The sequence below is a fragment of the Cupressus sempervirens genome, chromosome 3, assembly GCF_028749045.1.
Source record: "Cupressus sempervirens isolate cs-2001-9-10 chromosome 3, ASM2874904v1, whole genome shotgun sequence".
In the NCBI taxonomy this organism is placed as follows: Eukaryota; Viridiplantae; Streptophyta; class Pinopsida; order Cupressales; family Cupressaceae; genus Cupressus; species Cupressus sempervirens.
This window is the reverse complement of record NC_143120.1, coordinates 526,797,224-526,822,109: the sequence shown is the minus strand read 5'-3', so window position 1 is coordinate 526,822,109 and position 24,886 is coordinate 526,797,224. Positions and strand designations below refer to the sequence as shown.

Here is a 24,886-nt window from a genome sequence, read left to right as displayed (position 1 = left end):
TCAAGATGGTGATAGGTACAGAGATGTAGATCAGGTTCGAGTTGAGGATCGTGGTGGGTTAGTTGATAGATCTCACATATATACTGGCACTCATGATAGGCCACAGAGGCCCACATTTCTGAGACTTGAGGTGGATGCGGTCAGTATTGAGTCTGAGGCCTCTCCTTTTATTGATGATGTGCTGGCACACTTTACAGAGTGGGATGCTTTACCACAAGCTGTTAAAGATCATTTGAATTTTAATAGGTTATTGACTTAGAAACAAGAGCATTCTAGAGCGAGGCCGGGACCTGAGAGACAATGACCTCTATAGATTGAGTTATAGCAAGTTGCCAATAAGATGACGTTGGAGCACTTTGATGTCACTGGGAGAGTTACAGCTCGAGCTTGGATTCATAAGCTCGACACATATTTGGCTTTGCGTCCTATGTCTGAGGACGTTATCAAATTTAGAGTATTGCATTTGGACGGAGCTGCCTATGATTGGTGATACCATGGGGTAGTTTCTTTGCAACATGATCAGATCACTTCCTACTAGGAGTTCGTGGATCATTTGATCAAGAGATTTGATAGGAAGGATTCAGAGGTGTACTTCTGTGAGTCGGCTCAGTTGAAGCAATTTGGTGGATTGGAGGGTTACATCAATGAGTTCCAGAGGCTTTCGGTCATGGTCTATGATATTTTGAAGTGCAGACGAGTAATGTTATTCATGGAGGGATTGACTAAGCCACTCTATGGATGGGTGAAGTCCTTGGACCAATCTTCTCTCGAGGTAGCGATGAGGAAGGCACTAGACTTGGAGTCCTCTTGTTGAAGCAAGGTTGCTTCGAAATCTTCTGCTTGTCCGGCCAATGATGAGCCCCCCCAGTTGAAGAGGACAAGGGTAAGTCAGCAGAGAGATTAGATGACAATTCTAGAGAGGATTTGAGGAGGTGTCAGCTTTTTCATTGGTGCAAGGGGCCTTTCTCTAAAGGTCATACTTGTGCGTTAAGGCCGAAGGGAGCAGCGAATCGTGGTATGTGGGTTTACATTGATGAGATTGAGGATAAGTCATCATAGCAGCATGAGGATGACCGTGACAATGATCATACCGATGACAAAGGTTATACTGTGACGAGCATCTATAGTTTGGTATTTGATTCACATGTCCAGGACTTGCATCGGGTACAGAGTTGGTTTGAGCCTACGCTGGATTGTTTGCAGAATGATTGGGTAGCCACAAAGGATAGTGTGTTGAGATCTCCTAAGGATTTGTCTATTGGTGATGTTCCGACTTTTACATCACCAGCACAAGTATTTGGTGATATATTGTAGGTCATGTTGTTGGGTTTGATGATGTTATTGGCATATAGTTGGTTCAGTGAGGACAGGGACATCACTTTCTTCTTATGGGATCCTGGTGGAGGTTTTTGCATGATGTCGGATTGCTTGAGGACAAGCAATCTTGGGGAGGGAGAACTGTAATGTCCTCGTATTTGGTGAGTCTATGTAGTTGATGGAGTTAGCTCATCATAGCGACCCTCGTGAGCTGACAAGGTGTTTTGGGAGTCCCCGTTGTGAACTTACTATTTTTAGTAAGTCCATTTTTGGTAGTTGCTATATTTGGCAGTGTAAATGGTGGCTTTGGTAGTTGGTCGTCACCTAGAATTGATCGGGTTAATAATTGTTTGAGCTCTTATTTAGTTATTTTTTATTGAGTTGCATTATTATAATAATGTTTATATTATTATAATAATGACTTTAAGTGTTATTTCTAAAAAGCAAGTTGGAAAGTTTCTAGTGTTGAGTTCTTTTGGGAAACTTCCATGATTTTTGAAGTGGAGTTTTATGGAGATGTCCTAGCCCCCAGCAATAACCACATAGTGGAAACGCAACAACAAGAAGCAATAATGCAAGATCTGATACCAAAACACAACTCTTTATTTATAAAATAATTAATTACATGCAATATGCCCGATTGCAAGGCCTTTCGGGTTAGGTCCAAATACAAACAACAATTACAAAATCAGTTCTACAAGATCCAACAAGATCCAACTAACAAACCCAATCCCATCTAGTCCAAATACACAAGTGGAAAAGAACACCAAGAAGAATCCACATTTGTACCCTCAGGTCCACCAAGAGATCCTCTAGTTTCTAAGCCACAGCCCTAGCGCTTCAAACTTCGCATCTACACTTCATTCCCTTCAAAAAATCCATGACTAAAAGACTCCACAAGACCCTTATTTATACTTGCCAAAATGACTTACAGAACATTCTAGAACATTACAAAATAGGGAGGCCGACCCAACAACACTCAAAACACATCCAAAGGCAAGATGTTATCATAAACATCATGATCGAAATAAATCCTGCAAATCGGCTCACACCAAAAACGCAGAAAACACGTCCAAAATGCTGACACTCGGCATCAACAGGAAAACTCGGCACATGAAGAGTCACTCGGCAAATGAAGAGTCACTCGGCACACACTGCCGAGTGAGATGGGATAACATGCTAACCCGAGTGTTAACACGACATGGGATAACCTCAACTCGGCTTAAACTGCAAAATTACTGGCACTCAACAATTGCTACAACTTGGCAATGACTCTAACTCGGCAACGATTGCTAGAATGAACACAAATGAGTAGGATAACACGTCAACCCAAGATGCTCCTGCATCATTTTTGCACGATGTTGGATTGCTCGAGGACAAGCAATCTTGGGGAGGGACTATAATGTCCCCGTTTTTGGTGAGTCTATGCAGTTGATGGAGTTAGCTCATCATAGCGACCCTTGTGAGCTGATAGGGTTTTTTGGGGGTCCCAGTTGTGAACTTACTATTTTTAGCAAGTCCATTTTTGGCAGTTGCTATTTTTGGCAGTGTAGTGGGTGGCTTTGGCAGTTGATCATCGCCTACAATTGATCAGGTTAATAATTTTTTGAGCTCTTATTTAGTTATTTTTCATTGAGTTGCATTATTATAATAATGTTTATATTATTATAATAATGATTTTAAGTGTTATTTCTAAAAAGCAAGTTGGAAAGTTTCTAGTGTTGTGTTCTTTTAGGAAACTTCCACGATTTCTGAAGTCGAGTTTTATGGAAACTTTTACCAATGAGAGCTTATAAATAAGAGCTCATTTCATTGGGAAAAGCACACTTGAATATATATTTGCTTTTTGTTGCCTTTGTGGCTTTTCCTGTTTTCTGTCTTGTGAGCTCTTGTTGAAGTATAAGAGTCTCGTCTGAGATGTTCTTGGCAATTGTGCTGAAGTATACAATTGGCCGACATTCTCCTACTATATTTCTGTGGCTAAGGAAAAGGATCTTGATTATCATGTTTTTAATTGAATAATTGGATGAGGGTTTGAGAATTTCTGAGAATCAATTCTAAGTCATTGCTGCTATTTTATAGCAATTTGTTGATTTCCTCCTACTGCCTGATCTTTGGCTGAAGAGGTTTGAGTGTAAGGAAAATTGTATTAAGTTTGAAAGAAGGGAATGATTTGTTATTGATTTCATTCAGCATTGAAGGGAGCCATCTTTGATGAATGAGAGAATTGCTGTAAGATATTTGGAAAGAAGCGTTTCAGCACTAGCTAGTTCGATTGACATTTTGGTGATTCATTTTGCACTTGGAGGCTGGACGGCTAAGCCTGTGATTTTCCTTGACTCACGTGAGCTTTGTTGAGGTCCTGCGTTTCTTGTTTGTTATTGCCAGGTGGGTTGTGCATTGAGTTTGAAAGGGGCCGGCTTTACATATTAAGTAGTTGCAATTTGATTAAAGGATAGTTTAACATATTTGGAAAATTATTTGTCTTGTTGACTGCCTGGGATTAGCATTGGGAGCAATTTAAATCATTTCCAGACTTGGGCTTTTGAGTCTTTGGCTTGCATTGAGGAAGGAGTTGGTGACTGCTGATAATTTGTCAAATTCTATCTTTTCTCTCTTGAATAAAAGTAATTCTGAAATTGAATGGTTAGGTTCAATATTTTTCTATGTGCCTATGATATCTACTGGAATTTGTGGAATGCTAAGTTACAACACAAATAGTGGCTCTGGTAGTCAAACTATTAAAATTCAACACAACTGTTCTAAGATGGAATGCAATAAATAAAATTACAAGGTAGATTTGTCATTATGGTGATTTTGAGTTGGCTTTCCAAGTGTTTGATGAAATGTCGAGTAACTACTCAATAAAGAATTAGTATTTGTTTGAGCTATAACTAGTCAGGGTTTTTACATGGTGACGTTTCCATAGTTGAGGTTCTATGAGATCACCCCCTAGTCTCAATTTTAGGAGATTCGGGCGTGTTCCTTATTTTTTAGCAGTATCCCTAGATTTGAGGGTTTGACTGCTAGTTGGCCTAGGTTGTCCGACATCAATGATAGGCAGGTGACAAACTCAGTTTCATGTTTTAGAGGCGTTTGGGTTGTTTGTTGGCTACTTGGGGGAAATTTTTTAATATATTTAAATATTCTCCTAAGTTAGCATTTTAATAATTTAAATAAGGCTAATTGTTTAGCCATTTTGGAGTAATAAGGAGTTTTTTGGCTCCATTTGGATCGATTTGCCTATGTGTGATAGCTTGTTGGAAAGAGCTTAGTCTCTAGTATTTGATTATCACTCGCCGGGACTTATTTGATGCTTGGAGCTATTTGTCATTAATAAAGTAATGATTTCCTTCTATTTGGACGCCTTTATTGGGAAAATAATGTAATATTATAAAGTTCAAATGAAATCTAGTTTAAGGTTCTTTTAGGGTTTGAATTGCCTTGGAGAGGGGATATAAGGAGAAGGTAACCTAAAGATGAGTATCTTTTATCATTTTCTCAACTTATTTTGGATGCCATTGCTTTGGAAGAGCATTCCTCACCTAGGACGCAAACCCTAGTGCTGAGAGCAAATTTGCTAGGACGTAGCTCTCAACAAGATTAGATTCGTAGGTTCTTATGCATACAGTTTGATCAAGGGAGGGGATTGATTTCTAGTATTGCAATCACACTTTATAGGTGGTGGATTTTTAGGGAAGGCGGCCACTTTGGTTCAGCCTGGCGTTTCTTTATAGCAGCTCACGTAAGGAATTCTGAAGTGTTTATTTGCAGCAAACTAGAGTTGTTTTATTGCAGCAGCTTGGGTTTTTATCATTTGAACTCATTTGGCTGTAGTTGGTTCCCATCTTCAGTTGGCGTCAACCTTGTTTGAAGTACATTTGTATTGGTACTATTATGAAATAAACCAGACTCTACTGGTACAGTTTTAGAATCATTTCCAGATTAATATGTATTGCTGCATATGATTTCTATCACTTCTATTTTTATCAATTATTGTTATTTATTCATTGTAATACCTATATTCTGAAAAATACAAAAAGAAACAACATTCTTCTACAACTTCTGTCTAGCTCTACAAGATCAAAGAAAAATCTATAGGAAAATATAATTTATATAATTAAACATTATAGTAGCAGCAAAGCAAATATCCATTTGGGATATTTCAACCTATAGTAACATCATCTTGCTCAGGTATTTGAATACTAGATTCAATTTCAGCTGTACCATTTTCAGAGTTTCCTTCTATCTTCATTTGTATTGTACCATCAACTATGAAACCATCATTTTCACATCGTCCATGCTCGTGGAGAGATTCACTTTCAGGCTTATTATCAGCATAGTGCTTGTCAATAAAAACCTCCAAATCAACAAATAAGATGTCAGTACGGTCCTTACCATTAACCATAGAGGGACCCTTCTTATAATCTTCTTCATGTTGAAGCTGGAGTAACAAGTCCTTAACTTCCTCAACACTGATCTGTACGTAATGAGTTAACTGTTCTTCCTTATTACCCTCACAATTGTGATCAAGTGACTAGTTATGCTTGCAAGTAAAACAAACCTGCTCTTTCCTCATTTGGTTCTTGCTCATTTTTGAGATTCTACAACTTGTAATTCCCTTGCCTGAGATCCTTGTTTAGCCCGTTGTTGTTTGTACTTCTCAATTTTTGGCGCACGTTGATTGAGCACCCTTGACTAGCTTATAAGCACTTGGTGGAGCCTTTTGTTTCCTATTCGAAATTGCTAGCAACATTTGAAGTAATGGCTGGAAACGAGCATCACTATCGTTAATTGTCATAACCATAATGTTTTACATGGCTGCAATAACGTCTACATTGTGTTCTTCCTTGATTGTGCCTAATAGGTTTTGAAACATGGTATGTATTAAATCATACAATCTCATTTCAAGCATAAGATTGCATAATCTGATTTCTTCATATGACTTCAATATAGAAGCCTTCTAGGGAAATGATGACTACTTCTATCTCCAAGATTTAGAAAACTATCAACAATCAACTCAAGTACCTCCTTCATTGTGTCTTCTTCATAGGGTTCTTGAGGGGCTAAAATTCTTGTAACCTCCATCAAACAAGAAGTAACCAACTGAATGTTTCAACCACTTGTGATGACTCAACTCTGTAACTCTAGGAGGAAGAGCAATCAGCAATAAATAAGGAGGTGATTGTTCTGCCATGGCTAAGCATCCTTCCAATTGAATGAGGGTGATGAGATATTTTTCCCTTGTTTGGGACATCAACGCAAGCATTTTACCTGTCTCATAAAATTTGTTAGCCAATCTGTTTACTGATGCCATTATTAAAATTTGTTACTCTGATGTTACACCAGTTTTGCACCTTTCACTTCCCTCAGCACTTCTCTCCTGATTTTGCTAGTGTTTGCAAACGTATTATATTCAGGAAATCTGCCCAGTAAAATCTTATTGGATATTTTTACATCCTTCCATCAAACAATTTACTAGCAAAGAGTGACAATTGGAATTATGCCCCTAAACAGGTCAAACACACTAGTCCCCCTCCTATTCTTTATAGCTCTGTTTCCTTCTGGCCTGAATTTACTGTCAGAAGTTTTATTTTTTTGATGTTTAAGTTCTTTTCCCAAGTCTTTGCTTGTGCGGGTGATGTAATCATCTGTCTAATTTAAATGGCTTGGTCATAGTGCTCTGGCCAATATACATGAGCTTCAGATATTCTGGAAGGATGATGCTCATGTCTGTCCAATACTATTGGTAACAACACAATTTTCAAATGCTTGCTACCTTCAATTCAAGAATTATTCCTGCATTGGCAACATCAATGCATGATTTCCAGGTGGCTCCAGACAAAGCTCTACCAAAGAAGACAGTTTCTCAGACCTCGTATTGCGGAAGGGGCATGACCAATATTGTTCCCCACCAATATACTCCTGCAATATTCCTTTGTCATCATAACTTGCAGTGCATAACAACACTGTTAAATCATTTTCAGACTCTTTTTTTAACACATGATAGGTTCCCCACAATATTACCAGTAACCAAAGTCATGAAATAATAAGTTTATTGATCAGATATATTATTGGCAAATATTGCTTTAAGTGCGCTAAGGTTCACATCATGTCATGTTTCCAACGGTTTATGAGTTTAGTATTTGTGCTTCAAACATTATTCTGGCTCAAATATACTGGACATGACGATTATATATCTAGTTATTCAATAGCTTTGCTCAAATCTTTTATCTAATCCAAATCTTCTGAAAATCTTCGTTTCTATAGCTCGTGAGAATTTTGTTCAGACTAATTTCAATTACTATGTTCATCCTAAACTACTTGCCGCGTGGATAGCACCTTCTGCAATAAAACTTCCAGCACGATCATTGAGATTCCAGTGTACCTCACTGTTTTATGGTACTAAGAATTATTGCCAATGATATTCATTTTCGGCATTCAATGTTATTAGTGGTTCCACAAGTAATATTTCTTTGACCAGCATTATGGCAAAACATTCTCCATTTGTCATAAATGTCAAGAACGAATGCTTTATCAAGCAGTTACACATGCACAGGAAATGCCTCTAGTTGAGAATCAATAGGCACGTTAATCTGACTCTGTAAAGACTCAGAGTAACTGTTATAACTTATAATGATCACATTTAAGACCAATAATAAATTATCAATCACCATGAGCCTCCAGTTTATTAGAGGTATTCTGGTTCTGCATGGGTCATGTTGAGGGTTCAGGGTCTAGAGTGACCAGTCTAGGGTAACTCAATGATTGAGGGTCCAAAGTCTACTGAGAGCACAGTCTAGGGTAACTCAAGTATCTCAACCATGCGATGACACTCCCTAGTATGTAGCTTGAGTCTCTGTAGATATTATATTTGCCTTTGGTGGTGTATTTATTGTTGGAGCTATTGAGTGGTGAATTATCCTCATTAGTGACTGCTATTTATTTGTTGGTTATTGGCATTTGAGTTAGAAATTGATGTGCTTTTAGGGGTTGTATCTCATTTGCTTTGATACTCAATTTGTATTTGGTTGTAGACATTGGTATGAGATGTTGGTGTTGGTTGATTTTCTTTTCGATTTTGGTTATCTTTTTTATAGGAGTGGTTTATGTTACCCCTGTGGTAGATTGAGCTATTAGGATCCCTTGCCTAGGATATGATTTTGTGATTTGATATTTGTATGTGGATTGTACATTATCTCCCCTGCATAGTGGGACTCGGAGCCTGATTAGGTGATCACATGGTCGAGAGGTAGTGACTTCTTACCATTTGGCCCCACTCAGATTTATAGATGTTTGACATTTGTTGATGCAGTTATACCATTATCATTCTAACTCTTGTCTTGGATATTTCTATTCAGTTGATGTATCTATGTATCATGTATTTTGTATTTTGAGATTCGATGGGATATTGCATAGGATTTTGATGTACTCGTATTTATTATTGCATACTTGGCGACATGTGCAGTGGATGATGTTATCTGGATGTACTTTATCATATCAGTTGTTCTTATGTATGTGTATGAGATTATATATTTGTTTATTCATTTTATGATTATGGACATTGTAGTTGAGACTTAATTTATACTAAAACTTCTTAAATGTGACTCATACAAAAATAATTAAGAGCTTGATCCTTTTACCAATATCATAGAGACGGAAAATGGGAATGTTATGGATAATTTCTAAATGAAAGAACAATGGTCATGGAAGATCCCGAGAGGTGTAACTTCAATCATCAAGCCATGAAGTGGGATAATGTTGACCATGGTGGAAGCAATTTAAGATTGATACTAATTAGTTAAAGGCACCAGTTAGGGATAGGTATTCTTATCATTATGTAATGTCCCCATTTTTAGCAGGTTCTTGTAGTTGGCTAGGTCAGTTCACCATCGTGACCCTCGTGAGCTGACAGTAGGATTTGAGGGTCTTAGTTGTGTGGTTATAGGCTTTCTAGCAACCTATGGTGTGTTTTGGATTTGTTTGAGGGACTTACTATTTATAGTAAGTCAATGTGTTGGTTTCAATGAGCTGAGATGAGTCAGAGGAGTTGGAGGATGCTCTTAGTTTTTATTACGGGCTTCCGGTTTGGGCTCCAAGAATCACTTTGGAGTTGTCAGATTTCGACCCTTATGCTTCTTCAGTTGTTTTCGCAAAATAGGTGAATTATTATTATCATTCATCTAAATACGCTGAGGTTGCTATTTTTTTTAGTGTTGTTGGTTGGTCACCTTAGTATCATAGCTTGTTGGAACCGGGACGAAAATTATTAAATCATGAGAACAAGAAACATTGGCCTTACATGTTAGAATTTGAAGTTATAGTGGAAAAGGTCATTTTCGGAGCCAAAAGCAATTAATAAATTAGTTTATAATGACACTTTATTATGTTTTAATGTTGTATGTTGGAAGCTTCTTAAGTGAAGTTCATTTGGGAAACTGTGTCATTTGGAGATTATAAATATGAGCCCATTTGATGAGTAAAGCATCCGATTGATTATTTTCTTTTGTTGCCTGCGAAGAGTTTTTGAGTTTACTGATTTCTTTTCCCTTGTTGAAGTATAAGAGTTTGGAATTAAGAAGTGCCTGGTAATTCACAGCTGACGTATTGTGAATTAATTTTGAGAATTGTCTTGATTAAATTATAAAATTTCCCGACTATTATGTACTGTACTTGGGAATTTCATTGTGGTTGGAGAATTTGTGATTTGGAACACCATTATTGTCTACTGTTTGGCGTGGTTAAAGAGGAATGTACTGTGGCTGTTGTCCTTGTATTTGGCAATGATTTTAGACTTTGTGGAAGGCTATAATCAATTATTGGAGGGTAACAATCAGGTTTTAGAGCACCTGCAATTGTAACCAAGGAGCATGTATTTCTGAACCTGTGAGTAAATTGGATTATTTCTTGAGAGCTGCAATCCATATTTCATTTGTTAGAAGTCAATTTCCAAGTTCATAATTGCATTCTTGTAAATTTCTAGAAGTCAATTTTTAAATTGGATATTAGTAGCATTGCCATCAATTATATAATTACTTCTGAATTGTTTAGTGGTGTTCATTTGTTTAAATTGATAAAGACTTAATCAATTAAATTGTGAGCAATTGGCTCTGAATTTAAAGCATTATTTATTGAATGAGAATAATTTGCCTGCCAAATATTTGACAAAATATCAAGTTGTTGTTTAGCAAAAGAAAATTGATGTTTGTTAAGGATATAACCTGTTGAGGGTTTTTACAGTGGTATCAGAGCGGTTTCCTACCAGCCTGTAGGAATTGGGCTCAGTTTTATTTTGTTCTGTGCTAACTTCGAATATTTTCATATCTGATTTTTAGAGCGATCAACACTTTAATTTCTCCAGCTATGGACATACATAGGACTGACAGTTCTAGAAGTCGAAGGAGTAATGAGAAAGTTAGCATGAAAATGAATGTTTTGCAAGAGAGTATGGAGAAACTTAAGCTTCATCAATAGAGGTTGGTGGAGAGCTTGTCGAATCTAGAGATCGTTGAGAGGATAGTGAGGTATATGGTTTCTACCTTTAGAAGACCGACATTGAGGTTGTAGGGAAGGAAGCTTGAGTTTTCCCCAACAGGTGTCCACGATGCAGATGTACCTACATTTAATATGACACCTGCTAGTCCTATCTGCAGTGTTGATGATCGACTCATTTCATAGAGATTAGTAGATGTGTCAGTACTCTTAGAGCATAGTGGCACTGAGCTTTAGCAGATTGAGGCTCCTAGAGTTGTTGTTGCAGTTAGTTTAGAGATAGTTGATGCCGTTGTTACTACTAATACTTCACACTCTCTTGAGGGGATTATTATTGGAGATTTCTATGTGAGTTGTTATGGTGTTACTCCAGTGCAAGAGGTAGTTGCTTCCTCAGGTGGGATAGATGCATGTATGGAGTCACCTAGTTGTGATGTTGGTGATTTGGGTTATACAACGGAGTCAGTAGATGTCGGTTCATACTCTAGCATTATTGATTCACTGGTTGACATTGAGTCATGTGGGCAGAGTCAGGTGTTAGCAGTTGAGGCTTTATTGGGAGATGTGGATGCAGATAGTATGGACACATCTGATGATCCATTTGATGATGCTATGAGTTGCACTGGGTATGACACCCCTCGTTAGATATTGGGTGATGACTTTGAGGAGTTTTTGGATGGGTCATAGGATCGATGTTTGTAGCATCTTACTATTAAGTTGGAAGCTGAGATATATGAAGAGATTGATATTGCGAGGGCTTCCATTTCTTCATATGAGGAGTTGGTTGAGGTACCTAGTAGTTGTATCTCAGACATCAAGTTATGCGAGGATGATGGCACACATATGAGTGATCTTGTGGTGGGCAGTTTTGATACAGTTTCCTATCACAGTGTAGTTAGTGAGACAGAGAGATTGCATAGGAGTCAGAGGTTACAGAGACATCATGTGACCTGTTAGCTGAAGGTGAGTGATAGTGACATTTCTTCAGCTCTTGGGCATCATGATGTTGTTCGTTAGATGCTAGCTATATCTGGTTGGGGTGTTCCTATGTCTAATGAGCGTGGTGATAGTACTCTTTCTCTAGCAGAGGTTCATGTGCTTCGAGAGGCTGTCAAGATCTTGAAGCATAATTACTCACAGCTAGTTGCTGACCGGGATTACCTTCTGAGGTGGGGTAGCATGTGTCATGAGACATTGTTAGAGAAAGAGGTGGTGGAACTCACCCAAGAGCTTGAGGTGACTGTGGACTCTCTTCAGTGCACTCAGTTGGCTCTTCAGGAGTCACAGTCATGATTGGATGAGGTGACTGTGGAGTTGGAGCATGTTTGGACCACACTAGCCTCAGATCCAGTTCAATTGCATGTTGTGGTTGATGGTGAGTTTGCTTCCATGGTTGGGAATGAGGGATGTGGTGATGTGGTCAACACATCCGTCCAGCATATGGGTAAGTAGGTACAAAAGAGGTGAGAGGATTGGGGGAGACGAGCTCTGATGGTGATTTTCTTCCTATTAACCAAAATACCCTCTCGCTAGAAAATCAAATTCAAATGATAATTCACTCAACGGTCGCCTAAGGTTTTAAAATTAGCATTGGCTATATTTTATACTATGCCTCGAAATGTTTTAAGTCGCGACTCTGCGATTCACACAGTCACGGTTTGAGCGTCAACCAGGGTCAAGATAGCGAAGGTGCGACTACTTCGTTTTCACCCAATTGCATGGTTATGATAACATGCTATGGTTTAAGTTGCGACGGTGCGGAAAAGGAAGATCTTCAGTGCTTCAGAGACATATCTCGCACTGTTAGATCATCCAGATCTATGGCCAACACATGATAGCCACAAGTCAAGAAATAGTTAAGGTTTGAGTTGTGAAGTAGCGGTCCCCCTTGTTTCGCTTGGTCGCAAAGGTCAGAAGGAAACCGTGGGTTAAAGTGGCGACGGTGCGCATATGGTCCGACCTCAGCCTTAGCAGGGTCGCGGCGGTTAGTAAACAATGCTAAGAGTAGGTTGCGAGGTAGTGATGATCAGTGGATCACGGTTTCGCAAGCAGTAACTGTTATTAAAGGAAGGTGGTGGAAAGGTTGTAATCGTGGATGGTCAAACACAAGGCATAAAGATTGAATCGTTGACAGAGTGGCATAATGGTAAGAAATGTTTGGTCCACGTGGCACGACTTGATGGTTAAATCCCAGTTTACCAAAAGTCATGGTCAATTTGGCAAGTTGGTGGCAGCATAAGCAGTTCCTTGAATGATGAATCCGATCTTTCCGATCTCTTACAACCACTTTCATCGATCCCTAGGCTTGATAAATGCAAAAAGATACTCTTACCATCTGTTAATCCATCCACTCAGTTAGAAGTTAAATGACCATCGCTTCTGACCTCTCAGAGATTTGTTTAGTGAAGAAGTGATCTTCACATATATGGATTTGCGCTATAATCAGATCTTTTCAGTTTTGCAGTGATTATTCTCTGTAGATTTGATTGTGGTGGTTGATTTTTATCTTATGAGGAAAGTTATCCAAGTTATGTTGGCACTATAAAGGCAAATGTTGTACTCTTTCTTAGGGTCAGATCTTCTCTGTTTTCTCTAGTATTGCCTTGGCATGCTACTGTAAATTCCCTCTTTTCCTTTGAATTATAAGACATTCTTCCTTATCTCTTTCAGTCGTCGTCGTATTGTGCAAGCTTGTCGGCCTCTCTTCAACGTACTGTGGATATCTGTAGTCTGCATTTTCTGTATCTCTTTGGCCTGTGAATGATAAGAAGCGAAGCAATTTTTCTTGTGTCACTCATGTGGTTTAGTCTTTATATAGTTTACAAATTAAAGCAAGTTTGAATCTGTATATCTTTGGACTGTCACAATAATGGTACTGTGCATGTATTGGCAGAGACTGGTCTGAACGCCCTATTTTGGTGCATCACCTCTTTAGAGTAGCTTACGTAGTTACTTTCATGTATTCCTTCTCCCTTTTCTCTTCAAGAATAGTTGTGCATCCTAATAGTAGAGGAAGTCGGCCTTCTTTGGAGACTCAACCTCATAGTTCAACAAGTCCCATAGCTTGGAGGTTGTTTCCATGTTTCATGAGGTTGTCCTTAGGTAAAACTTTGGACAAGGGTGCAAGCTTTTGTTACAACACTTCCTTCTCCCGGAGGGGGATCTATTTCTTCATTTCATACAGCTGGCACCATTGGACGGATGGTAGTGCCACATATTCAGAGGGATCAGCTGTGGGTCATAGGGGATTAGGTTGATGCTTCCACATATAATTTCTACTACATAGAGTCCTTCATGGAGTATCTATTGGAGAGTTCAGATGTGAGGGAGGATTCATACAGTGTTTGAGGGTACTCTTATCCGAGGCTCTTGTGCTATTCAGAGGTTGGTGGAAAAGATTGTAGAAACTCTGTCTACTATGCTTCCCCTACAGGGATTTTGAGGTTGAGTTTGCTGAGAGGGTTGCCTAGGATCTTGCCCACCCAATAGTTCAGAGTCAAAGATTGGAGCCATCTTTTGATTCCTTTGATGATGATGAGCCTTGACAGAGATTGGTAGTTTTATTAGCATTACATTGTGAGGAGTGCTCATCATTTTTCTTTTGACCCACAGGTAGAGGATTTGGTTTCATGTCGATGTGGGTTGGCTCCAATTTCATGCCATTCATTATAGGATGGGTTAGCACCATCTTTTGCAGATGGGATTGATAATTGCAAATTAAACTCCTTGTAGTATCTACACACCCAGGACAGTTTGGTAGAGGTTAGAGTTGGTGGTAGTGTTTCAGGTACCTATGGTTGTTACCATCTGCATAGTGTAGTTGGGTATGAGTATCAATTTGATGGGGACTCAGGTGTGGATAGAGTTGGTATTTCAGTTGAGTTGAGTTTCAATGAGTTGTTGCCTTCATCAGTGCCTCGGGTCAGTTTTCAGATGATTTTGATGTTGATGTCCATTATTTGGGTGTTGGTGCTATAGGAGTTGTTTGTACACAACAAGGATAGTCGTAGTTCTACCTTTGGGATCCACGTGGATTGTGATGTCCATTTTACTCTAGAATTGCTTGGGGACAAGCAATCTTAGGGAGGGAGGACTGTAATGTCCTCATTTTTAGCAGGTTCCTGCAGTTGGCCAGGTTAGTTCACCATTGCGACCTTCGTGAGCTAATAGTAGGATTTAGGGTTTTAGTTGTGTGGTTATAGGCTTTCCAGCAGCCTGTGGTGTGTTTTGGCTCCATTTGGGGGACTTACTATTTATTGTAAGTCAATTTGTTAGTTCTGATGAGTTGAGTTGAGTCAAAGGAATTGGCGGATGCTCTCAGTTTTTTTTTCGGGCTTTCAGTTTGGGCTCCAAGAATTTTGGAGGGAGCGTCTATTTATAGTAAGTCACCTTGTTAGGTTCATTCATTGTCTTTCATCATCAGGATCACTTTGGTGTTAGATTTCGATTTTGATGCTTCTTCAAATGTTTTCACAAGATGGGTGAATTATTATTATAATTCATCTAAATACGCTAAGATTGCTATTTTTGTTAGTGTTGTTGGTTGGTCACCTCAGTATCATAGCTCGTTGGAACCGAGACGAATAGTTTTAAATCATGGGAACAAGAAATGGTGGCCTTACATGTCAGAATTTGAAGTTATGGTGGAAAAGATCATTTTCGGAGCCAAAAGCAATTAATGAATTAGTTTATAATGACACTTTATTATGTTTTAATGGTGTGTGTGGGAAGCTTCTTAATTGAAGTTCATTTGGGAAACTTTGTGTCATTTGGAGATTATAAATATGAGCCCATTTGATGAGTAAAGCATCCTATTGATTATTTTCTTTGTTGCTTGTGAAGAGTTTTTGAGTTTGCCGATTTCTTTGCCCTTGCTGAAGTATAAGGGATTGGAATTAAGAAGTGCTTGCTAATTCACAGCTGAAGTATTGTGAATTAATTTTGAGAATTGTCTTAATTAAATTATAGTATTTCTCGACTGTTATGTACTGTTCCTGGGAATTTCATTTTGGCTAGAAAATTTGTGATTTGAAACGCCATTATTGTCTGCTGTTTGGCATGGTTAAAGAGGAATGTACTGTGGCTGTTGTCCCTGTATTTGGCAACGATTTCAGACTTTGTGGAAGGCTGCAATCAATTATTGGAGGGCAGCAATCAGGTTTTAGAGCACCTGCAATTTTAAGTGAGGAGCATGTATTTCTGAACTTTCAAGTAAATTGGATTATTTCTTGAGAGCTGCAATCCATATTTCATCTGTTAGAAGTAAATTTCTAGGTTCATTATTGCATTCTTGAAAATTTCTAGAAGTCAATTTTTAAATTGGATATTAGTAGCATTGCCATCAATTATAGAATTACTTCTGAATTGTTTACTGGTGTTCATTTGTCCAAATTGATAAAGACTTAATCAATTAAAATTGTGAGCAGCTGGCTGTGAATTTAAAGCATTATTTATTGAATGATAAAAATTTTCTTGCCAAATGTTTGACAAAATATCAAACTGTTGATTAGCAAAAGCAAATTGATGTTTGTTAAGGATATAGCCCGTTGATTGTTTTTACACATTAATACAAGGATACTCGATATCGTCATGTCAACAATGATTAAGAAAACATAGCAATCACTAAGACAACAATTCATCATCAATCAGTGACATTAAATATTAAGAGCATAGATATACATTAAATATTAAGAGCATAGATATTGAAGGAGAACAACTGTCATTGCTATTCTATCTAAGGACACTACAAAAAATAGCATCAGTAATAAGAATAACAACATCAACTTAATAATATCAATATCACAAGCATGTCAAACTATCAATCAATATCATCTTGAAGCATCACGAGTCTTGGTGATCAATGGCAACACTATCAATTTAAGAAGTGGTAATATTAATACTATCAATTACTATCAAGAATTGTTGCTGTAAGTGACTAGACATGTGACTAGTTAGACAACAAGCATAATAGAAGACTTATTGGGTTGTTATAAAGAGAGGCATTTATAATAAGAAGACATGACTTGTCAAAGAGGTGTGACTTTTGAAGATAGAAGTATAAAAGAAGTCTCAAACACTTCACGAAGAAGCATCATTGGAAACTTATCTTTGCCTTTTATCAATATTTGGATCCACTTGGTTGAGCATATGCCATTTGACATTTATAGGTTGCAAGAATTATATTGCAGATCAGATATGGAACCTATGAAATAAGATTTCATAATATTGCAAAACAAAGTTCACAACAACTTGCTTTGTCCACAGACAATGACAGTGGAAGGAACAACAATGGACAAGGCCACTTGTCACAATGGTGTGCTTTAGCGGGGTCACCGCTCCCACAATTTTGTGGGAAACTTGCGAAGGCACCGCATGTACATATCGTCCGCCTCTCTTTTGGCATCGTAGACCCCAATTTGTTCCACATGAGGCATCAACGTGTGTCTTGGCATGGAACCAACCTTGAGATGCATCTTCACATGCAATAACATATGCAGATGGGGATGTTTGCTCCATTAGTCTTCATGCGCCGCCGGATTCAAAATGTTCGCCACCTTCTACAGAGGAACAATGAGGAAACTATGGCCCCGTGATGTACAAGCACTTTGAGTAGGGAGCCCTTCAATAGATGTCCAGCGTACAAAGGATATAAGTAGGGGATTATTGTGACTTGACAAGTATAGGAAGGAGTGGCCAACGATTGTCACGCTACGTCTAGACCTTTAAAATGGAGAGGGAAATACACTATAAAGGGAGTCCAAGGAAAATTTTGGATTGGAGACAATTATTATAATTGAGGGGATTCCTCTCTGTAAAAGCCTTAAGATTGCAATCAAGTTTTGTGGTTTAGTAATGTAATCAATCATGCCTAAGGCCCTTTGGTCTTTATTGGAAAATCTCATTGTCTTTATGAATGTCTTTTGTGTAATTTCAGACTTTAATGCGCTCATATGGATGGCTGTTGATTAGACTATGCTCTCTTCTTTTCTAACAGTAGTTATTCTTGTATGTTGTGTTCTATGTTTAAGAACTGTCTTTTGGAGTTCAGTGATTGTTCCCAGGCTGGAGGGATCTGTTTTGTGTCTTGATACCTTGTACTAAGGTAGCCTGTGTGCTTGGTCAAATGTTTGGTGTATCACCTTGGTTTTGCTTCTTAACCTCTTTGCCCCCTTTTCTCCCCCTTTTACTCCAAGAAGAGCCAGATTCTAAAATCTCAGAGGTTGCTTGGTGAGATGCAATAAGTGTCCCCCCACTTGCCAGGCTTCCCATAAGAGACTACTGCCGCTTCCACGGGCAACTTTGAGAGTCAACAACACCACTTACTGCAGGCATTAAAGTGCATATTAGATACAACATCAATTGTTAAGTTGCAAGTATATAAATCAAGATCTGAAACAGCAACATATCACTCAAAGTGATATTTCCATATTTGCACAATTACTTTGTCATATCAGACATAGTGAATGCATTGCTGCAATACATATCAGTTGCATATTTATATTGTCTATATCAGAAATAGTATAATTGTACTATTTCTGTAAGTGTTAGGAATATCATATTCATAGCGTATTTCATATTGATGTATTGGCATTGCTATTAGTCATATTGATACCTATATCATCTTGCATATACATATTGGTGATAGAATCTGAAATAGCAGTTGATATTTTGCATAGTCTTCATTACTTAGTCCAAGCGCAAGGATTTGATAGAGTAAGCGTGTGAAGTTGAAGTAATTGTCCTGATATTCCAAGATATCCAAAAACGGGACTTTACAAAGGAGCTGGTTTAGAGCCTTATATTTGATTTGACTCTTTTATTGTTCTGGATTATATAACTTGATAGCTCTATCCTTCCGTAGCATTCCGTTTGAAGCATCGAGATTAGTTCAATTATGTTTTGCATTTTGTTCAGACACCAAGTTTAAAACATTGTAATATTTTGTCTGTTTGTACTTTTATACCCTTTGTAAACTTCCTAATTCAATAAATAGAAAAAATATTCCTTTAGTGTGGATGATATCTTTTTCAGTTCTTTCTTGTTTAATTTATATTCGCCTTTGGTATCTCAATGAATTGTGCAGATGAATTGTCAATATCAACATTTTATTCTTTTTGGTAACTAATAAAAAGATGAATTTTCATTAGTGTTTTGCTTAATAAGTTGCTGAATGCTTTTAATCCAACTCTATTCGTTTCTCAAAATATATTTCTATTCCTGATTGTATAGGGAGCGCCATCAGGAAATAAGGCTCCATTCTGTTTTATACATTAAATTGTGCCTTATACAAACTGAATTTTGCATTTGATCTACAAATAAGATTTCAAGTTTGCTTGTCATGAAAATATGCCCTAATATTTACCTTTGTTTCTTTGATTGCATTGATGGAACCGATGCATCTAGAACTTAAATGCAGTGACAGGTATGTTCAGTAAAAAAATGAAGAAAATTCACAGTGATCCTATTCTCCGTGCTCAAACAGTAGAAGCTATGAAGGTATTTTTTTAACCTTCTTTTTGTCCTCATTCCATTAAGAAAATCATATACAAATATTTAGTGTTATCATGTAGTGTTACCCAGTCGTGAGCTTTATGAGATAGTTCACTTACTGGAATTTATTGCTAAATAACTATCAAATGCACAATTTGGTACCTAGATCTGATAAAGCTGCATACGCTTTTTTTCTTCCTTTAGTTTTAAAAATATTTGGAGACAAGATTTCTGTGTTTATGATAACCAACCTGAAGTGCATCTTCAGAGAGCAAAGAGGACACCTGAAGCGAGGCAACATGCATCTAACATGATGAAAACTTTCTTCAGTAATCCAGAAAATCGACTCAAGCGTAGCATTTCTATGAAAGGTGCGATAGTCAGCAAAGGGAAACTATAAAATAGTAAGAGAAGTAATAAAAAAAGAAAGACGCCTATTTCTAGGCTTCTGATAATATGTTTTTGTATGATTTCTAGAAAACTAGACTTATCTTTTAGCGATGCTTTTATTTTTCTAAGGACTAATGGAACCGCACAACTTAATTTCAAACCAAAAATATTTATATAAATGCATATAATTAGTGAAGTTTTATCACAGGAAAAATACTGCAGATGAAAATCTTTATCAAAAAGCTAAATATGAGGAAGTATATGATGCATACTCAATCATATAATGAATTATGTTGGACAAACAAGTTTTCTTTGAATGTGATAAGCCAAATAGAGTTTATAATGTAAGGAAACATCCAAGAAGAATGGGGATAAATCTGATTACCATCTTTGCAACTGCCTGTGCTTTATAGAAACATAATGCAATTATTCAGAGTAACTATCATGTGCAGCATTGGAATGTGCAAAACCTTAGTTGAGACTTATGGCTCTATAGTTGGCTAACATTTAAAATAGGTAGTCATTTTGTGTTAAAAAATTCATATCTGGGTTCACTAGGAACCAATGACAAAGACAGAACCATTCATGTTTGATCTTATCCAACTCCAGGTCCAACATGGCTTCAGTTAGGGCCTTTGCAGGCATGGGCTGCACCTTGGGAAAACAATTAGATTAAAAAACAAACATCATTTTAAAGAAGGCAATTGTTTTTGAAAACCCCGACTGAACATAATAAGTGGTGTAGAAGTCATTAATAACACACAAACTTTAAAAACTCAAGAATAAATACATTCCAACTTTTCTCGCTTCACTCACCCAAAATCCTTTTTATACTTATTGCTCAGGGTTACAAGTTCTCTTTGTGTTCAGGTATTCTACTTCTCAAGGCTTATTAGGTAGTAGGATGATTAAGAAGATTGTATCGAAGAAAATCTTTATTCAAAGGATTTTTAGAGTCTTCGTAATTTTCTAAAATTTCTTTCCGAGTTGCACGATAGCTGTTTTTGGAAATATATATTTGTAATGGTATTTGCCTGACAGTTATAACATTTCCTTGATGGCCTGTCTGGTAGATCAGTTCAGAAGATACATTGTAGTAAACACTAGCTCGGCCCAAAATCTCTTAGGAACTTTTCTATGGTCCAGTATAGACAAATCCATCTCCATAGTGGTATCGTTCCTCTACTCAACAACACCGTTTTTCTGAGAGATGTAGGTTGTGGTAAGCTGCTGCTTAATATGATATTATGATATTATATATACCCCATCATAGTCATACATATATATATATATATATATATATATATATAATTTATATATAATTTTATATTTATAGTGATATTTATAAATTTGATGTTTCCACATATATATAGCATTCTTAATGGTAGTCAACTAACAATTATTGCATTTCTAATTTTGTTTTCCTTGATAATTGTTTATTTTAAAATTTGTAGATGTTGGTAAAGTCAAGAAAGGCTGGGAGTTTTTCCTTTGTGAGCCTAGGGTTTGCTGAAGCTTTTGGAGTTAACAGTCTTTATTGCTTTCAAAAATACGATGATGATTGAGCAAGTTGCTTCAGGTAGTGGTTATCTTTGACTTTGTAACGATTCCTAGAATGTGTATAGAAGCTCCTACAATTTAGTGAAAGTAAACATAAATGATTTCTGTCCAAGGAATTAAAGACTGTGGCAGGCTACCAAAAATTGTTAACCAAAGGAACACATTCTTGCTTATATTAAAGAGTAAGAGGATTTATAAATAGTTCAACCAAGAAATGTGGATAAAGTTCTTATCCTTGGCCAAGAAAGGATCCCACATGACACCTATAGGGTCATCCTTGATTGTGGCTTCCAAGACTCCATTTATTGCACTGCCATGTTTTTGGAGAAGATGGTAACCTCTCTCTTTCATATAACTATTTCAAGGATGCAAGCTCATTAGAAAGGGAAGTGTAGGATAAGGTTGTAATGTTTATGAAATTAGTGTACATTGTATTTATGACAGAGATATCTGTCAATGTCTATTATGTTCTCATGAAATGGTTAAATTATACATGTCCTAGCTTGAAAAGATGTGCATCCCATTATTTGCAAAGAAATAAAATTTTGTAGACATTTCTTTGTACCTCTCTAGGAATCCATGGATCAAAAGAAGGGAATCAATTATTTTTGATGTATTGGAAGATTACAAAAATAGGCCTCTAAGTTATGTCATTTTATTGTCCTCATAGGGGCAATGTTTTGTAGGGTAGTTTATTGTGAAGGGCAAGTACAGGTTGTAAATTATATCTAATATCCTTGTAGAGTCCATTGAGGTGGTGTGACCTAAAAATGTTGCTTAGTAGAATATTGTGTAAAAGATCTAATCTACTTCTAATGTCTAAGGACAATGATAACTGTGGATGATGCTTGGATAGAAAAATTCCATATGGAACTACGTTCTAGTTAACTCGAGACACAATGTCTTAGAAAAAGTGAAACCTTCTAAGGTAATAAAATATATTTTTATTCTAAATAATTCATCCAAATACCTAATTCTGGCGCAATGCAAATGAACGCCCACCTTAGTTACCAACTTGGGTACAAGTATGAGAATTTGGTACGTGGGTATATGATTTTTTTTTGGGGTTTTGTTATGTTTAGGTATGTGTGTGTATATATCATAGTTCTAGGACTCTTCAGGACTACCAATTTGAGTCCTTGTGAGTCTTGAGCCGAGTGACCCTAGCCGAGTCCCAAGGGCCTAAGACTCTCCATAAACTCGTTGTAGGAATGACTCACTAGAAACTAGTATTTTTCCAAGTCCTACAAAGTCTTGCCAATGTTTTTCTGATTCCCAAGTCAAGTCAGCCTTGTCGAGTCTATGCCAAGTGTGAGTCTCGTTTCTATAGTATGCATATATATTATATACAAAAAAACAACAACAAAAATATAGTGAATCTAATATCTTAATCATTTGATAGATCAATGGAAAATGCCAAAGATACATACTAAATGCCATTTGATAGTTCAAAAATATTCAAATAAGCCATATCATATATGTCTAAGTTCACAATTCAAATAGTGAGAATCATTACAATTATGAAATTGACAGTAAAGAATGGTATTGTTTTCTATCTTCATTGTTTAATGTAGTTTATCAATTGTCAAAAGGATAATAAAAAGGTCATCATCTATTAGATTTTCAACTGCTGCAAGTTCAAGACCATTTGAACCCAAAGCGGTCCTACTCACACCATATGCACCATGTGTAGGCATGTCATCATCATCGTCATGCATAGTGACTCTAGCAAGATCCTCAACAGTTGCATCCAAGTTGATACACTCACCTGCTATACCCAAATCTTTTCTATCTCTTCTTTATGTTAGGATCCTTTCTTCATAGAAGACACAAATTGGAATGAATATAAACCAAGTCTCTAACTTTCTTTGAAGCCAACTAGTTATGCTTCATAAAGGAGTATGTACTCCAATTCCATTTAACGACAAAAGAGCTTGCGGCCGGCAGAGAAAACCAAAATAAGAAAAAATGCAAAAAGAACTAAGAAATGTAAAGTACTAAATTCTACAATTCAAGTGATAAGAAAAAAATAAACTTGTTAGAGGATCTTGATTGCAAGAGCTTGGAGGTACATATAATCTTGAGCATGGAGATCGCACCATGTAGTAGCATCCATTTCAAATTGTTCATTAACAACACAAACATTATTCCATCTTGAGAGAGTTCTGAAAATTGCTTGTGACATATGGTGACTCATCACAAACATGTGAATCTCCTCACTCTTTTGGTATATTTCTTTCACCCACTCTATTTAGGTGCTAATTTCTTGCAACACCAAGTTGAGGGAGTGTATAGTGCATGGTGTCCAAAAAATGTGCTCATATCTTGCCTCGACCAATGCACCTACAGCCTGTTCCTAACCAGACATTTGCCAAAATTTTTAACAAATAAATTCATGCAATGCATTTCAGATTTCACTGGCAAAACCCATTTAATAACCAGATAAATGAAGTCTCAAAATGTTATTGCAATAAATGTTTAGCATAAATACATTTTCAGAAATAATATTTCATTGAAGTTCTTCAACAAAATGACCAAGAAATTCAATTCTAGTTACAAAAAATACAACATGATTGGACATGGAAAATATGAACCTGAAGCACAATGTGAAACACCTGCGCGATACCTCCAACCAACAATGGGTTTCCGCCCACTGTCCAAGATCAAGGGTTTTCGCCCTCCCATCTGATGAAAGCTGCTTTCGTGAACTCTTCAAGAGAGAAATAAATTCAGTAATTTAAATTAAGTATGCTGAAATGAGACCCACTTCCTTCATTTAAACACAATTTGGTGTCACACTCTCTCATCTGCTTCTTAATTTCCTTAAAAAAATACTTTTTCCCACTAGGGAAATAAAGTGCTCATAATAATAAAGTGACATTTAATTATGTGAATTTATTTTATGAAGTCACTTTATCAATTAATCAATTAAACATTTAGGCATTAAAATCTCTGATTTGTTGGACTCAGATATGCACGTGGGATAGCTTGTTGGAAAGCTCTTGGTGAAGTTCCTAGTCCAACATGAAAGTGCCAAAATACTAAGATTGGTGACTAACAATAAATAGTAAGTGCCCGGAAACCCCACTGAAACAATCCTGATTGGTCATCAACTAAAACCGCCTAGGCTAAATATTGAATTGATCCCATAGAATACTCTGTTAGGGGCCAAGGAAAAATGAGCTTATGGCGCAATGAAGTTCATTGGCCTAGAAAAGGGGACATGCCACAACCCTACAATTTTTTGCATTGTTGGTCATTAATTAGACCACATTCTCATGACCCACCATTTGTATGAACTCAATGAGGATTCTAGAAATGAACTTTGCATCGTTGACTTCCCCTTTACAATCAACCATCGTAAAAAGCATCGCTTCTTTGGGTACATTGCAATATCATTTATTACTAGATGGTTATTGTAATCTTTCCATCCATTATAACCAATAGAAACACCCGAGTAAACCAAATAATCTCTATATGATTTCGTTGAGGCCTCTACAAAATTCTTTTCTCTTTGCAATAAGGTGGTGTGCACTTTTGTATACCTAGGACAAGCGAAACCAAGAGCTACACTATTGATTCCTGAAACCATGTCTTGCCAATGCACTAATCTTACCAATTTGAATGGAAGACTATT

At 37.0% G+C, this 24,886-nt stretch overlaps 1 protein-coding gene across 5 annotated transcripts in view; it reads left to right on the top strand.

The window, feature by feature from the left end:
- LOC149567487 (zinc knuckle (CCHC-type) family protein) overlaps positions 1 to 24,886 on the top strand; it is a 188,218-nt gene that overhangs the window by 87,548 nt on the left and 75,784 nt on the right. For 3 of the 5 annotated variants that reach the window (XM_089817487.1, XM_089817485.1, XM_089817486.1), the window contains exons 6-7: positions 19,213 to 19,305; positions 19,568 to 19,670. In XM_089817487.1, the coding sequence (XP_089673613.1) occupies positions 19,213 to 19,305; positions 19,568 to 19,670 (196 nt within the window). Of the gene's footprint in view, positions 1 to 19,212; positions 19,306 to 19,567; positions 19,704 to 24,886 lie in introns of all 5 variants that reach the window. The other 2 variants (XM_089817488.1, XM_089817489.1) reach the window with 2 other exon arrangements.